The sequence below is a fragment of the Symsagittifera roscoffensis genome, chromosome 3 (genome assembly GCF_963678635.1).
Source record: "Symsagittifera roscoffensis chromosome 3, txSymRosc1.1, whole genome shotgun sequence".
Classification (NCBI taxonomy): Eukaryota; Metazoa; Xenacoelomorpha; order Acoela; family Convolutidae; genus Symsagittifera; species Symsagittifera roscoffensis.
Window position 1 is genome coordinate 23,183,929 of NC_087064.1, and position 17,072 is coordinate 23,201,000.

Here is a 17,072-nt window from a genome sequence, read left to right on the forward strand (position 1 = left end):
GCACTATGTGGATAGCTGGGGACTTGAGACAACTGCTGTGTTGACACTTGCGCTTGGTTATTGTAAAACACTGTCCCTCCAACAGTGCACGGGTATTGTGAAAGTGGTGGTTGCACTATTGGTGTGACAGTTTGAACGGTATTTAACGCCTGGGGTACAGTAGAATCTGATGCGGTGAATGGCGCGGTGGTTGGAGGTGCCATTCTCCAGTAATTCATATTGGGTATATAACGAACTGGATGTGGATGGTTGAAGGATGGTTGATTTGTTGAAACACGAGTTGAGTTATTAATACTCGCTGGTGGAGCAGTAATAGGAATCAGGCAAACCGGTTGCCGTATTGACTGTTGTATTAATTGGGACAGAAGCATGTAATGTGGGGACCATTGCTGCTGGCATACGTGGAATGAAAGGAAGCGGGGGTAAGGACGGGGGCGGGGAATGAAAGGAAGCGGGGGCGAGGACGGCTACCGTTCATTATTCTTCAAATTATGAACGGTAGATGATACCACCGATTGTTATGGTAGGCAAACGCTTGGGTTGCTACTGGATGGAAAAAGGTGGACGTTTATTAGATCAACCGTGCTTGGTGGTAGAGACAAAGAAACCAAATTGGCGATGCCCGGAGGTTGAGGCTCTTGTCGGGGAACAATGGTTATAGTTGATGCAAGTTCCGACGAATGTGTAAAAAGTGCTTCATCTACCCAATCTTTTGTTCGGGTTTCAGCGACAACTTGTTGTGTTCTACTCGAAGGCAGAGCGGTTTTATTGATTTCAGTATCAATGTCCAAATCATCATCCATTAACTCTGTTTCAACTATTTTGGCTTTATTGAGCTTTCGTTTTTTCTCCTCAACAAGTGTCTCAAGAGCCAATTCGTTTTCTTTTTCTTTTAGGCGGATACCTGTTTAATTTTGTCGCTCGATTACAAGACGTCGCAATTTTGCTATTTCGAGTTCGCGTTTGCGCTGACTGGAAGTCATTGAAGACGCTCTAGAGTGCAGGGAACTATATCGGGTGGACCGGCTGACAGTTGAAGCAGCAAGATTGGCGAGAGCACTGCTAGGTTCTAGCGTTTTTTGAGCAAGAATGCGAAGGTCGTCGTTTTCCCTTATTGCGTTTTCTATTGCTATTTGGCACTGCTGGATAGACCTTTCAACTTTGACTGTTCTTACCTTTGCTAAGAGTGAGTCTTTCAGATCTGAATAGAGCCTATAAAATTCCTCATCATATTTCCTACGTCCGTCAAAACACCTAGACAGCTTCTGAGCTTGCTTATCTGTCATGACTTAGCTTTAAATAAAGGAAAAGCGGGCGGTTGTGAACTATCGAAAAAAGGGGATTAAAAAGTCAAGTGTGATGTCACTCTTCACACCTGCTCAGAAAAAACCGGAGTTGCAATAAAGATTGTCACACTTTACTTTACAAAAGGGAGTGGGGAAGTTCACCTTTACGATTTAGAGCGAGCGGAAATAAAAAAAAAGGAAAACAGTAATTTAGAATTGAATTACAAATTGAAATACATAGACACTACAAAGAATATCAAAGGTTCTTTGCTGCAGATTCGACAGTTAGGCGGCGGTTGCGTTCGGCACGACGCTTTTTTTGAGAGTGTCGCTTTTTTTGTTCTTTATTTTTCTTAAGTTTGCCGTATTACTTCGGACTATCGAGAAAGACTTTAGTTCAAGGTCAGTTTCTTGGTGAATTTGGAAGTACTGACGGAGTAAGCGAGTGTCTTTCTGCTTACGCTGAGAGATTAAGTCGCCAGTCACGCTTAAAATTAAAATGCCCGTTGAGCAAAGCAAATCGTAGATATTAGGAGTTTCGACTCGTTGACAATATCCAATTGCAGCAATATTACTTTTGTAATGAAGCAGAATGTTGCGCAGTTCGAGTTCCGTGAGTGCTGTATCGTTATTACTATTGTGCTTGCTGATTGAATTGTTGATCAGGTCGTGCCAGATGATTATATATTTTTTCTATGGGCTAATTCGCCGTCTAAAAAAGTTTGGGCACGTTTTGATTGGTACTTGTGGTTGAGACTTAAACCACCAAGGGCATAACAGTATTGCGATATACGGTTTTGCTCGGCTATACGTAGCGTTTTATGAGCACGAGAGAGCGAGCTAGCGGCTAATATATACATTTACGACGGCATTCGGCACGATAAAAAAAATCTGGGGGGAATCAAATCAACCGGATTTTGAGAATCTCACACCTGCTCAGAAACAACCGGAGTTGCAAAAACTCATAGGGATTGACTTGATACAGTGCAAGGGGTCTGTACACTGCGTAATTTTGCAGTGCTTACGTTTGCCGGGCTGTTTGTTTTTCGCAAAAAAAATGAATTTTTTTTTTTTTCGAGAATTTTTTTTCTTATCGTCTACGTCAGTTCAGTACCGAAATTAGACGATTTGGGGTCGATTTCGGATCTTTCAATTTGCAAAAATTTTCTCAAAAATTTTCACGAAATTTTTTTCTAACGGGTCGGAACGGTGGGTTCGGGTTTGAGTTATCAACTACTAACTATAAACTAGCAAATGAAACCAAAATTTTAACTTTTAGTCAATTTTTTCGATTTTCGATTTTTTTTTTGAATTTCGGATTTTCTGGGTGGGGTATTTGGGTTAGACTATTGGCAAAAGCACGGTAAACATAATGAAATCAACATTTTAACACACTGAATGGATTTGATGGGTCACAATAAAAAACTTTAAAGGATCGTAAAACAATTATAGCTCTGGTTTATGAAGAAACTAAACTGAAAAGTTATGTCTTACAATAGTTTTTTTTTGTCAACTTCGGCCATCAAAAACGGCTGGGGAGATTCCTGTCTCACTTGCAGGTAGCTGTCTGCATACACCTTCGTGAAATTGCACACACCTTTCACTGAGGTACTTCTCACTCATAAAAAACTGAGTCGTCAAGGGTTTAGTCTGGTTTGTCGTCGATTGTCGGCAGACCATGTTTCCACCTGTGTTCGGTCTGTGGTGGGTCGGTCGAGTATATTGTCGGTCTGTATATTGGCTGTATGTATCTCGATTGAAAACACGATTGTTCAATATATATATTTTTCCTTCAATAATTATCGAAAATCATTAAGAGGAAACAACGGAATAATATCTGTTTCGGAACAATTTTATCAAGTTTTAAACGAAATCGAAATCGAAAGCGATTTTATTGTCACTGCTTTTGCCAATAAGTGAGGATTTTTACGCTTGCCAGAAGTTAGAAGTCAATTCTGGCCAAAGACTAATTAAGTTCATGTCCAGAACATCATTTAAAAACAAGTTTGACTTAGGAACATTTTTTATCTGGTTCAAAGCAAGTGTATTCCAAGTTTTTTAGTAATAAAATACTTGGAATGACCGAGATTCGAAACGGCCAACTTTCGGTTTCAGGTCAAGTACGTTACCGCTAGACTAGCTGGTCTTGATATGCTTTCATTTTAGTTTCAATCTTGAACAACCGGCTTCGATAATTCAGGCTTTGCCTTCTTTGCCTAGCTCATCATGGCTCAAGAAAACAACATGCTCTAAGAAATCGGACACTTTTTAAAGAAACTAATAGACTGATCAAACTTAAAAGCAAAACAAAACAAGACTGCTCGTATCAGGGCGAAGCCCTGAATGTTCCGACTGCCTTTTAAGGTTTATGCAGCAGTAATAACATTTAAAAAATTCAATGAAATAAAACAAAATGAAAAAAAAAATTTCTAAAATTTGAAATTTTTTATGAAAATCATCCCCCCACACGCCATATAAAGTACAAAAGGATAGATTTTGTTCCTTGTAACAAATCAATTATGGCAAATAAGCTTCGTTCAACCAATTTGCAACGATTTCTAAGACTGATTAAATCTCCGCTTACGCGTTAATAGCGCGAAATATATCGCGCCTTAATTGTCACGAATTGGCCAAAATGGCAATCTTTAAACCCCCGTAACTCTACAAAAAATGATCACAGGTGAAATATCTTTTCAAATTTGAGCTCAAGACAACAATACTTTTCGAATGATATAAAAAGATTCCGTCAAAAATGGCTAGGTAAAAATTCGAAATTTGTCTGAAGAAAAAAAACCCACCCCGAGCACAAATATTCCGTTACTTTCGTATCGAAAGTCGGGCAAAAAGTATTTCCTTTCCGATTATTTTTTGAAAAAAATTCTCCTACTTCTCCCTTTAGGCTTTATAAAGAGAAAAGACATTAAGTAATCGTTTAGCGCCGTATTTAGAGTTCCAAATGGTTTGCTTCAAATCAAATTTGAACAATTTCTGAGCCGGACTAAATCGACGCTCACGCGTTATTAGTCAAAATGAAAATGTTCAAACTGCCACAACCTCACAAAAACTATCAGAGTTAAAATAGTATATTCATTTTACAAAAAACAGAAGTACTATAACATCATAAACGTTTTCTTTGATGTGGGTGTCGATACTCTTTTTCTGATGTTTTGAATAACTTAACTGAAAAAAGCTGCTTGGAAATTCAAACTTTCTGCAAAAAGTCTACCTAAAACAATCCATTATTTTTTTTAAAAGTAAGAACAAAAAATGCTAGTCGCATCAGTTTGACGTTTTTTATATTTTGGTTGTCTATAGTATCACTTCTTTTTAGAAAACGATAGCCCGATTTTTTTTCAAGATTAATTGATCTCAACATTTGTTTAGGTCCAGATACCTTTTGATAATAAGTTCGCATCAATATTGAAGGAAATCATTTAAATTTGAAACAATTTTTCTAAAAGCTAAGTAATTTTTTAAACACGCGTAACAGATGGTGTCCGGCAAATAAAACTACAGCTGTTAGAGCGTCAATAGCTTTTGATGGGCCTTTTAGGAAATTATACACCCAAATTCTCCGATGGTTTTTCAGATAAATAAAATTCATTTATCATCAAAATCGAGCAATTCAAAATGGGGCAATTCAATTTACATAGTATCAATTCTCATTTGTCATCTCAAGGTCATGTGCTTTTAATTTCTTTTTCTTATTTTTTTCAGAAAGTTTACAGATAAAGAAGGTTAGAAACCCTACATAACTTCTCCCAAATTTTTTTAAAACCAAATTAGCTATTTAGAAATTTCCGCAAGACATTCATTGATTTGGCATATAATTTCTCGACACAGGTACTTAGAAGGAAAACTAGTTCTGTAATCGGTGATTTCAAAAACAGAAAAAATGTTGAAAAAACGTGAAATAAAAATTGATAATTTGTGACGTCCTTTATACTGGAGAACATGGATGCTGAAAATCAATTCCTTGTTATTTTCAGCAAATCAGAATATAGTATTCAAAAATATCAAAGAAATTTCAAAAATCTCAAAGAAAACGATTAAATCCATGTCACTAAAATGATTATTGACAAGCAGAGAACAAGCCAAGAAGATCTATTAATTTTTCCCAAATAATCCAAAACCGAAGTCGGTATTGGAAATCATCCAACTTTCCTTTTTAAAATAGGAACTCAAAATACAAAAATAAATGATATATCTTTTCGAATTGTGCAGCAAAATTTGGCTGTGCTACTATAAATCATTTTCTAGTAATATTTACGTTGCTTTTGTGCAAGAGTCATCTGGCCAATATGAACGTCTAACAATTCTGATTGATTAAACTTTTCCTTATTCGGTTCCTCCATCATGAGAATATCCCCTGAGGTTTAACATTTTGCTATGTTATCGAAAAGTAAATTTGTCAACCCATGTCATCAACCTTCTCCCTAAGTTGAAAACAAAAATTCAATTCGTAAGGTCTGCATTTACTATGCTCAAACCTGGTTGAAAATTTTCTACTTATAACCAAGTGGACAATCTCCCTCCTAAATTGATTTTGGAAAAAATTTTCATATGGTCCAATTCGTCGAAAATAGCCTGATTGATTTTTTGGATCTACTTAATAGTCTCCCCTTGTTTTGAAGGAACTCCCCTCCCTCTTTCGTTGAGGCGAGTTTTCGACCAATTATATTGCAGCGAAACAAGAATTCTCAATAGAAAGCTCTAGTGCAAGTTTACTGTTTTATTCAGAGGGATCGAGATTTTTTGTTAGATTTCATATGGGGGTTTTAAATAGAAATCGCTTGATTCAGCGCAAAAAAAAATTGAAAAAATATTCTTCACAAGAAAAATTGCTAAGTTTAAGCTTATGAATTTTTTCATCTTCAAAATGATTTCAAATGTTTCCATTTTTTTTCCATTTTTTTCTTGAAGAACAAATAAATGTCAAAACGAGAAAAAAATTTTACTTGATAAGTTTTTTCTTCAATGTTTTTGGTTCTGGTAAGTAAAATAAAGAATGCTCAATTTTTTTTCATATCATTTGTTTTAATCGACATAAATTAATGGTATCTCTGGCCAGTTTCATAAAATTAGTTTGTCAATTTGGTCTTTAAACTACCATGTGCATCTCTTCTTATTTTTTTCTCGCTCTCCAAGTTTTGCAAACATTTATTCCGCAATCTTAATCGGTATGAATTGATTTGATGAATATCACTTACAAATGTTAATTTCATTTAAACATTCGGTTTTTTGGAGAAATGCTCATTGAATTCAAATTTAAACTTCAAGCTTTTTTGTAAACGACAGCGCTTACATTTTTTCATTTCGTACTTTCAAGTTTTGAGATTGCCATATACAAAACGTCATTATCAAAGCAATTTGCTTTAGGATAATTGAAATTTAGAGAATTTGCTTTTGGATAACTTGGATAATAAGTAAATTAGATCCTCGCTTGTATATTTTCTCATTTTGGTGTTATTGCGACTTACAAAAAAGATAAATTTTGTGTGCCTGGTGTAGTCTTTTCTTCAATCAAACTTCACCATTTTAATTAGTTTTTAGCCAATTTTTTATAACAATACAAAATGTTGACGCCATGATTTCAAGCTTCAAAATTGTTTTACCTGCATTTCAGTTTTATAAACTTATGGTATTTTGGAAATTGCCTATTCGGCTATTTAGGACAAAGGTTTCGTTCTATTAACGTGTGAGCGACGATTTGGTCAGGCCTAAAAATCGCTGCAGTTTGAATTGAAGAAACTTATTTTGAAGAAGCTTCACATCGCTAGACAATATTTACTTTACTTCGCACTTTACTTACCGTGTTGGTTTTTTTTTCAATATTTAGACCATTGTTGTTCCGACCATTGGAAAAATGTGGCGGAAATTTGTTTTCGGGTTTGTGTTAGCTCTTTTTTTGTTTTCCACGCAAAATCAAGTAACATAAATAATCATTGGAGTGGGTCGAGTGCAAGTGATATATCAAATTTAAGCCCTTTCGGTTGATATTCGAACGACATTAGAGTCTTTTCAAAAAGTTTTCTCAGTATCGAGAAAAACTGTTTTAAATTTTTTAAAGGGACCGAGCAGAGCTACAACAGCTTATTTATACTACGTTAAATCCCTGAAAACTTAGTTTTAAGCAATTAAAAACAGTTTTTGGAGTTTTATAGCTCCGTTTTGAATTTTTTAGAAAAAAATTTGTTTTCATAGTAATTTTTCTATATTTTTTTTTGTTTTTCTATGAGTGTCGAATATGCATAAAATATATTTCAGATTTTTTTATCACATCACATCGCAAAAAATTATTAATTTGAAAAGAAAGCTTTTGTTTTTTTTCAAGACTATTCAAAGATTTTGTGCTACTTGCACAGTAACCGGATAGCCTTATTTAGTATATGTTTTTTTTTGTTTTCTTAAATAGTGTTATCAAAACTTTTTGATCAACTTTTAGCTTCGGCGCTCCAGAAAAAACATACTCTTGGTTGAAACCTTGTCAAAACTGCGCGTAGATTGACAGTTCATTTTTAAAACATTTTCTACCTAAGTGCTCTCCTGCAGTTAAAAGCATTGACTAATTAAACTTAATTCAATTTCGGTTCGACTTCTGGCTGCGTTATCAAAAAAGTCTGAATTATGACCAAAAAAATACACGTTCCGACAACAACAGGTTGCAGATTGAGTTTATACTTTTGGTTGTTATATAGTTTTACTAGTACCGGAATTGTTTGATGGTACACAGCAACTTAGCAAAAGTTTGAAAATGAGCGATGAGACGTTGCAAATGTGAGAAAGTTGGAAGAGTATTCATTGCAACTAATATAAATTCATTAGTGAAAAAAATCGAAAAAATGTATATCTTAATTTTTAGTTTACTTTTACTCTTACTTGACAGTATCGATGGTTTTCTACAGGTTGATGTTTTTTTGAAACCGGAAGTGGTTTGCAATCATTTTTATACAGATAAATGCTATTCATAAAGATTGTATAAACTTCTACGCAGATCATCGACATTGCATTTGAGTCGAATCAAATTGACTTAAATAGGTTTTTTAATTCTTTTTTTTTTGTTTTCTCTCAACTTTGTACCTTAATGATCCTCAACTTAATAAGCCATTCTCACCTACCACGGGAACTAAAAAATGACGACAGTGAAATAAAAAATGAGATCAAATGTCAGACTTAAAGATTTTTTGATCAGCAGCAACAGAGATTTTAAAGGTCCTAAAATAATTCAAGTCCATTTAGCTGAAAAATTTATCCTGCGAAAATCCATTTTAATCAAAATAAGTTTTCTAAAAACGCATTAAAAATTTGCCAGTACGTGCAATCGGTTGAAAACAGTGAAACAATCCCAGGAAAGTTCAGAAAGGTGGAATGGGTAATAACTCGAGAGTAATAACAATTGAAATGAAACATTTTTTTCGGTATCGAGAAAAATTGGTTTACATTTTTTTAAATTTATTTCAATTTTGAGTAAGAAAAACGAGAGAGTAGACTTATAAAAATTCTGTGCTTCATAAACATTTCTTTTTCATTTTTTTTTCCATTTACATAAGATATTTGAGCACTTATTTCAAAAATATAACCAAAAACTCAATCGAATTAAGAATTGTTTCTAAAATTTTTTTGCAACTATTTTCGGTTTGTTCAGTTATTTATAGTTAAACATTTAGAAACTTGAGATAGAAAATACTGTTACACCTAGATTAAATTTAAGTGCTAACCCAATTTTAATTGTTTCATTTCAATTGTTTCATTGAAAAGGAATCATAAAAAAAACAAAAGATTGCTTCAATGTATATACGCAAGCAAAATAAGTCCATATTCATTGTGATGGAACATAAAAAAAACTTCAAGAAAAAATTAACTGTTCTGGGACTTCAACAACCGTGCGATTTTTTGTTTGTAAACCAATCCATATGATCCCCAAACTTTCTGGTGCCCCAAATAAAGATGGGAAATGGGCCGAGTTCAAGTGATATAAGGAATTGAAGCCTTTTCAATTGTTATTTGAAAGACAAAAAAATCTTATCAATTTTTTTTTCGGTATCGAGAAAAAAGGTTTAAATCTTTTGAATTTAATTCAATTTTGTTTAAATAAAGCGATCGAGTAGACTTATAACATTGTGTTTATGTTTTAAGCCCTAATAACTTAGTTCTTAGCTAATAAATTTAGTTTTTGGAGTTTCTAAACGCCTTTTTTGAATTTTTTTGCCGTCATTTTCTACAATTTTTTTTATTTGTCTATTTTACTGAGTTTCGAATATGTCTGAAATATATTTAAGTCCTTTTTTATCAAATCACGTAGAAAAAAAACGACAAAGAACTGAAAAAAAAAGCTTTTTTTTGTAGTTTTTTTAAGACTATGGTCGGAACTTTCTGTGCTACTAGCACAGTAACCGGATATCCTAGTTTTATATTTTAATTAGTAATCTTAAATATACAAAATAGCTTGAAATGGTCTAATTAGGCTGAATATTTAATAATTAAGCTTACGCGTTTTACAAGATTGCCATATATTGTGCGCACTTTGTACCGATTTGGTAAAAGAGCAATTTTCAAACCCAAATAAACTTATGAAAATTGATTGCAGGTGAAATTACTTTTTTTGTGCCTTGGATAAAAAAAATTAAAATGCTATAAGAAATTTTTCTAAGATAGGGCAAAGCGCTGAACGTCCCGACTATCTCTTAACTGGTCTCGATTATTTAAAAGAAATAAAATTTGATTAGATTAGCTAAAAAAATGTGTACTGCCATTATCAAACATAAGAGAAAAACTCTAAGCCATATGGATTTCGCTTGTAATCCAAAAACCTTGGACCAATCCATACGATCCCCAAACTTTATTGGTCTGAATAAGTAGAAAAGCCAACACAAGCATTTATTTTTTCTCACTTTCTCCAAAACATGGAACATAAAAAATTCCCCTAGCAAAATCTTCCGCTTTCTCTTTGAAAATTGCAACCATCCTATGAAACTACAATAAAGTAGTTAAAAATGCTTTTAGTGCTTAGCAACGACAATAAAATATCTGTTTCCCAAAATCAAAAGTTAGTTATCAAAAACCAGCAATGAAAACCAATTTATTCTTTGAACTCATTTTTCTAAATTTCTCAAGTTTTTCTAAATTTCTCTGAAATATAGTAAAAAGATACTTAAATCACAAAATTTTTATTTTCAATACAAAAATTTCAAAAAATTCATTCAAAAAAGCAAAAAAAATCTTCAAAAAACTTTTTAAGATGCTGTTCAGTTTAACATTTTATGTGATCGAATAGATGAGTTTCGTCAAATGCCACCAGTGGCTATTCTTTCTTATATTAAGAAAATCAAAATGTTAATAGATACAGTTATAAAAGAGTTTTTGGAATTATGAAACGCCAAAACCTTTTTTTTTTATAGTTATTATGTTTCAGAAAGCTAAGAGCAGTTATTCGCTCATAATTTCAGCCAAAAAAAAACAAACGACTCTTAGCTATTTGTCCGTGATCCCAATGCACCAAAAACAACGTAGCTAAAAGTTAAGCTGTTACGTCTTGCCAAAAATCAAGTCCATTTTCACTTTTTAAATTGGAGCTTCAGGTAAATTCGAACAGGACTTTTTTCGCTTCTACTTTACTAAACGTATTACTATTTCCTAAATTGAGACAAACTTTGAACATATTATGTTTTGATGAGCATTACGAAGCCTGGGTAGGGGCTTATTTTAAGTGTTAGTAGGTCTTAAACATGCTTAAAAAAATGTCGGAAAAGTCAAAGAAATTGAGAAAAAAAATATCAAAGAAAATCAAAGAGAGCTTCCTTGTTGGGGAATTCGCCTACAATTCACTTAATACACAGTTTGGCCTCGTAATGAGATTTTATTTATTTTTTCATTCTAGCCCCGGTCTTGTTTGCGAAATCGATAATCATGCTTTGTCCTGAAAACTTAACGATACCCTTTGCTTCTAAACTTTTTTGGCGTACCAGTCACTTAAAATACTATTTAGGCAGGATTTAGGCATAAATAATTTTGGCAGGATTTTTTTTGTTTCGGATACAATATCATTTGATTAGAGCTAATCATCATAACAAAAAGCCAAAAAGTTTACTGAGCATGTTTATCTACAGCGATGTTTAATGAGTTTTTAAACTGCTAGATGTTAGATTCCAAAAGCATCAATTTATTGAATATTTTGGAGCCTCTCATTCAGCTGTTCATACACCGATTGAGTTATGCTACAGATAAACGTTCCCTTAGAATTTTTTTGACTCTGGGTTATGCTGGGTTAGTTTTTATCCGGAAAGTTTGTCTGCGAAGCTTCAAGAATTTCATTTTAAAACGTTTTTGTAAAAATATTACTAAGCTAAACATGAAATGAAAGCATTCGACCTGGAAAGGGGCAGCTTTTTTCAGAAAGTTGCACCGTTGGTTGCCAAGTTTCCCCTTTATTATGGCTTACCAGTAGCAACTGTAGGAGAGAGAGGGAGATTTGTTTGTTTTATTAATGGATTGTCCTATTTCTAATTAAATTATTGTCAGAAAATAATTTTTTCTCGTTCACTTGAGACATTTATAACCAGTTCAGTCCATTCCGTATACCGTGGTAATTCGATCTTCTTTCAATTATTTCCCCTCTGAAACCCACACTGATGGGTCAATTTATAAAAAAAAGTTCAAGGCTCACTGTGAAAAAAGGGGAAGGGTAAGAGCAGGGGGACGCAAGCAAATAATGATTTGACCGCGACACAATTCCTAGAAAGAAAGGAGGTCATTTCTCTGTTCCGGGGCATGCTCGATTGAAGTTTTCACGCTGTTTATGAACAGACTTTGACTGTTGTTTCAATATTTGTCAAATTAAGAGAGAAACAAGTAGTCCCCCAGCGGCACTTTGCAGAGAGAAAGTTTGGGTTGCTTTAATGCATTCAATCATTCTCAATTTATCCGTCCTTTTGTTTCTGGCTTACTTTCTCCTATCAAATCAATCAAACACTAGAGCTTTTGTTTTGGTATAAATGTCATTTTAGATCCACATTAATAATCCACCGACTCAACAGACAGAAAAATTTAGGGCGGGAGGTCCTATCCAACGCTGTCTTTGATCCAAAACTGGCCCTCCCCTCTCGCTATACAACCAGTTTCCATATTACAACCCAATTTTTATCGCAGAGGCGGTCTTTTTCGTTTCATACTTGGGTTGATTGGGTTATCATGTTCGATTACAAGCAACCCGGTAAGGCAACACATTTGAAGCCACTTACGCTTTTTGAATTAATCTCCCTTCCCGCCAATCTATTCAAATTTGAACCTTCATTCCATTTACTGCATATTTTGCATGGGGGAGGGGTTGAATAATAAGTGGCTTTGATATTTGTTCTGCATACGTGCGTGTATGTGGCGATGTTGTTTCGAGTACTAGTCTGATTAGACTTCCACCGCGTGAAGAGATTATCCAGTGAAGAGTCTCGAGATAACTGCCAGAGGGACTAGTCCCCACTCTGAAAGAGTCTTGCTGGTATCCGGATGACAGATGACAGTTTAGTTTAACAATCTGTCTGATAACATCTCTAATTTGGACACCACTTTTGACCTACTTTAAACCGACACATCTCAGAAGCAAAGACACTTTCTAACATTTCCTCAGCAGTAAGTTGTTCAAAAGCAAACAGCAAAAATACCACTGTTTTGGAGTTCTTACGCTAAAATTGAAATTAAAACGTTCAGTCGGATGAAGATAACTGACCAAACTTGACGACGATTCGTTTGCTGGTTTGTTTTAAAAACCAAACTGCAAAAAAAAAAAACTTTTTTTAGCCAAAATTCAACTCTGCCATGTAAATTACACAGAGATACTTCAATTGTCAATTGAAAAACTTTTTTGTTTCCGAATAATTTTGTGTGTTTTTCCAAATCATCTTCGTTGCCCTTTTCTAACAGATTTTTAACCTGCAGTTGTTCAGGTGTTTCAGCTTAGGCGCTGGGGCTGCGGAAAGCAGAGCCTAGTTGTGGTATTCTGATTCCTGAGAGGCGGATAAATTATTGAAGTTGAATAGATTTTCAGGCAGACAAGAGAGTAGAACAGTCTCAATAACCCCCTATCTGCTGTTCGTAATTTATCGCAATCTTCTTCTTTCTTCGCTCCTCTTTTTTGAAATCGATTTTTCTCACTTTTTGCTACTTTTTGTTTTAAAAAAATTTTATGAACGAAAAAGACAATAGTTATTATACTCTTCTTACAGACTGTTTAATCATTGCCCGGGCCTTTTCAGAACAGGAGACGTTTAGCTTTTAATCCTTCGCCTGACATTTGCTTCTGTTTTCGTTTAACTTGTTTATTGACGACTTTGTTTACCTTTTTCAGATTACGAGAACAGCTGATGGGATTAATTGGAAACAACCCACACAAGCCCTCTGTTTGTACATGCGAATCTGGGTTTGGGCCTTGGGCTATAGTTCAAATACGGGTTGTTTTTATAAACTCTTGTTCCATTCCGCCCTTTATCTTCAATATCAGCTTTTCGTAGAAACTCATCGACAATCAGAGGGGCTGAAATATTTTAACAGGGCCTATTAAACTTTCATCATACCAACAAAAAACTTACAGTTGTTTATACTAGCTTAGTCAATGGTCGAGTGATCGTACCATCGAACAATTACTTTATATATTTGTTTCTGCCAATGGCTTGTTCAGTTCTCTAGTTATAAAATACTACTATCCAGATCAAAATGGCCCAATTGCCAGTCTTTTACGATGTCATTAGTTATTATGGAGTGTGGCAAACGTGTGTTTAGCTATAAAAAAAAGCAAGAACTGGGTGGTGCTATAAGGAACCCATTCATGACCGGTTGAACAACTTTCCTTTTGTTTAGTGATGCAAATTAAACGCTTATAAAATGCAAACACTGATAAATTGACACGGACCATAAAAAAATAGCCCGTTGTGAAATGAGAGTTGGCTGAAATTAACGAAATTACTGTCAGGAAACTGAGAAAAATCTGAAGTTTACGGGGTGTCGTGACCGAATTAAGTGTTCACTCTTTGCCTGTCCGCTCTTATCCCTCATTTCATCCTTGAAGTCATATTTCATTTAGAAAAACCCCAAATCATTTTTTATTAAATCATTATTCTTGTAGAGTTAGAAATGTTAGAAAATTAGGACCTTTAGTTTGTCGAAGATAGGGCTTTTTTCACAGAGCTGTTACGATTGGACAGCATTCTTACATTTTAGCTATACCAAGGAAAATGAGTATTTATGATCGATTATTAGTTATCTGTCAATTTTTTGCTACTGTTTTCAATTAGATATATTACATCACAGAAACACAGCGTTTACAAAGATTATGAAAAAACAGCCCTCAGACTGATCGTTTGTTTTCAGTGAAAACATCAATTGGGGTGAGTTGACAAGAATTTTCTCAGGATTGTATATGCGCAAGGGTGATTGAAAAGTTTCTGCCAAGAAATTTTCCGCTGTACAAGTATCATATAGTTGTCTCCCAAACATGTAGATGGGTCCCTCAAGAAAATGAAGACACTAAAATTTGCAATAACATCTCGGAGAATTCACTTAAAGTCCTAAAGTTTTAGAAAACTGCCCAAAAACTGTGGCCATTTGTTTTTTGAATTTATCTTTGATTTCTTTTTTTTTTTCAAAAAAAAACAAAGAAGTAATTTTTCTTACTTGTAGCCACATTTCTTCACACTCATCTTCATCATTCGTCTTCTTCTTGTCATTATTATCATCATCTTTTGAGTCCGAGTTGATTCGATCTGATCTGATATGGTTAGTTTGTTAGGCTGCAGTTTTATGTGCCGATTCTGCAGCATTGCTCTTATTCTGACAACTTGCATTTGCAATCATTCATCATCGCCAGTCCCACTTACACACGCCAACATCGACACTCACCCATCAAATTCAGACTCATTATCCCCAGACAACAGCGCCAATTCAAATCACAGTAACAGTAGGAACAACATCCACCATCGTTCTCGCCACGTCATTGGCACCGAAAATATTAAATCAAAAGAAAATAAGAAAAGAATCTTGGAAAGAAGGAGTTTATCGTCCCTAATTCTTACCTCCGCCGCTGATATGCATGAAACTAGTGGAAGCCATGTTAATTCAGGGGGAGAATCTGCTGCTCCTGAAATTAGTATCATAACAGTACCCTTGCCTAAACTAGCTGACGACCCCAACGGGGAACAACTTCTGATTAAATTACAGAAACTCTCAAACCGCTCTGCTGCTGGTGGTCATGTGATCAAATACTACTCTGCTCCTGCTGCAGTCGAAGAGGAGAAAGGAGATAGATTAGAAGCGATGGCCTTGAGGTGAGTTTAGTCAATCAAACCATTAGATATAATAGCCCACGCATTAATCTGTTTAGGGGATGGATTTGGACCCAATACAGGGATATCAGCAAAGAGATAATAACTTAATCTCTACCTGCCTTCTGATGGCTTTTTTCGGCTTTTTAATTCCGCTAACTTGAACTAGCCCCCCAGCCTTTAGCAGAGTCAGACAAGGCCCATTATACAACAAACGGCTCTGCTCTATTTAGAATTCCCAAAAACCTCAATTGACTGTTTATTTGACTAGTTGACATATTTATATCTGTGTATTCACAACAAGTACCCTCAAATCAATCAAAACCGACTGAGTTAGTTACCTTTTGTTACTTTTATAGAACTTCAATTTTGAAAAGCTACAAAAGGTCAAGGACTAGCTGACTAGCACAGGCCTGACTAGAGAACGAGAAAAAATGCCACCCTCCAGTTGCCAGAACTTTTGTTGTTTGGAAACTTACTTTATTTCCCAAACAGAATGAACTTTGGTCTAGAGTGGTCTTTTTGTTACGAATTTATAGATACCTAAGAACTTTTGTTGCGAATTGAGAGTGGTATAATAATGCAGCCAGTTCAGGTACGATTGGGTCGTGAAGTCAATTTATTTTTTCTCAGTTTTGAGCAATATTTGTTAGAAATGTTTCCGTTTTGAGATTGGATTGCCTTAATTTCAATTTTGATCTGTTTCGCTTTCAAAGAAAATCGTTTCATCACCTTTTAAATTTGAAAAAAAAAATATTTCCCCCCTTTGAACTATTTTGAGATATTCATTTTTGGCTGTCTGACCCTAAAAATTTTCCAAAGGCGCCTTCGGTGCCAACCTATACTAATTTTGAGGGCCCGCATTGGAGTTCCATGATTAAAAACCGATTCTAGTTGAGTTTCGTTCTCAGTGTCCACAAAGATGAAATAAAAAATCAGTTATAATCAATCAAAAACGGATTATACTATTACTATATTTCGAGGCAACAAAAGCCATAATTAATCCAATATAATTGATTCGTTATCACTTTTGTGGACACTGACAAGGAAACTCAAGTATAATCGATTTTTTTTCTTTTTATTGAGATGCGAATTTCAACGCACATAAAATCTTTTCAACTTTTTAAACTAAAGTTCATTACTTATTGTTTAACTTTTTTCTGCGCAACTTTGATTTTTGTTACTGTTATTATGTTACTCGATATCTCATTTTCTTCCCCTCACACCAGAACCACACCCCCCCCCCCCCTCCACACACACCTGACCACCTGAGACATCCCCCACCTGAACCACTCAAGGGGGGGGGGGTGGTTCAGGTGGGGGATGTCTGAGGTAGTCAGGGGGGGGGGGGTGGTAGGTGTGGGCTGGGGGCAAAAGGGGTAAACCTTGAGATGGGGGCTGTAAAGGAGTAAAGGCGCAGAAAAATTTGTCAAATAGTGTTTTTATTATAGTAAATTGGGAGAGCAAAGAAAATCAATTT

The 17,072-nt window shown here is 34.9% G+C and overlaps 5 protein-coding genes across 6 annotated transcripts in view; 2 read left to right on the forward strand and 3 right to left on the reverse strand.

The window, feature by feature from the left end:
- LOC134841892 (dnaJ homolog subfamily B member 6-like) overlaps positions 1-17,072 on the reverse strand; it is a 463,167-nt gene that overhangs the window by 326,566 nt on the left and 119,529 nt on the right. The gene's annotated exons all lie outside the window — the stretch shown is intronic.
- LOC134841887 (E3 ubiquitin-protein ligase NEDD4-like) overlaps positions 1-17,072 on the reverse strand; it is a 378,569-nt gene that overhangs the window by 241,967 nt on the left and 119,530 nt on the right. The gene's annotated exons all lie outside the window — the stretch shown is intronic.
- The window catches only part of LOC134841889 (leucine-rich repeat-containing protein 45-like), a 449,626-nt gene that overhangs the window by 186,678 nt on the left and 245,876 nt on the right, over positions 1-17,072 (forward strand). The gene's annotated exons all lie outside the window — the stretch shown is intronic.
- The window catches only part of LOC134841891 (endophilin-A-like), a 259,814-nt gene that overhangs the window by 123,212 nt on the left and 119,530 nt on the right, over positions 1-17,072 (reverse strand). The gene's annotated exons all lie outside the window — the stretch shown is intronic.
- LOC134841151 (uncharacterized) overlaps positions 14,989-17,072 on the forward strand; it is a 28,138-nt gene continuing 26,054 nt past the window's right edge. The window contains exon 1 of the mRNA XM_063856952.1: positions 14,989-15,595. Coding sequence (XP_063713022.1) covers positions 15,045-15,595 — 551 coding nt within the window. The 5' untranslated portion in view covers positions 14,989-15,044. The remainder of the gene's footprint in view (positions 15,596-17,072) is intronic.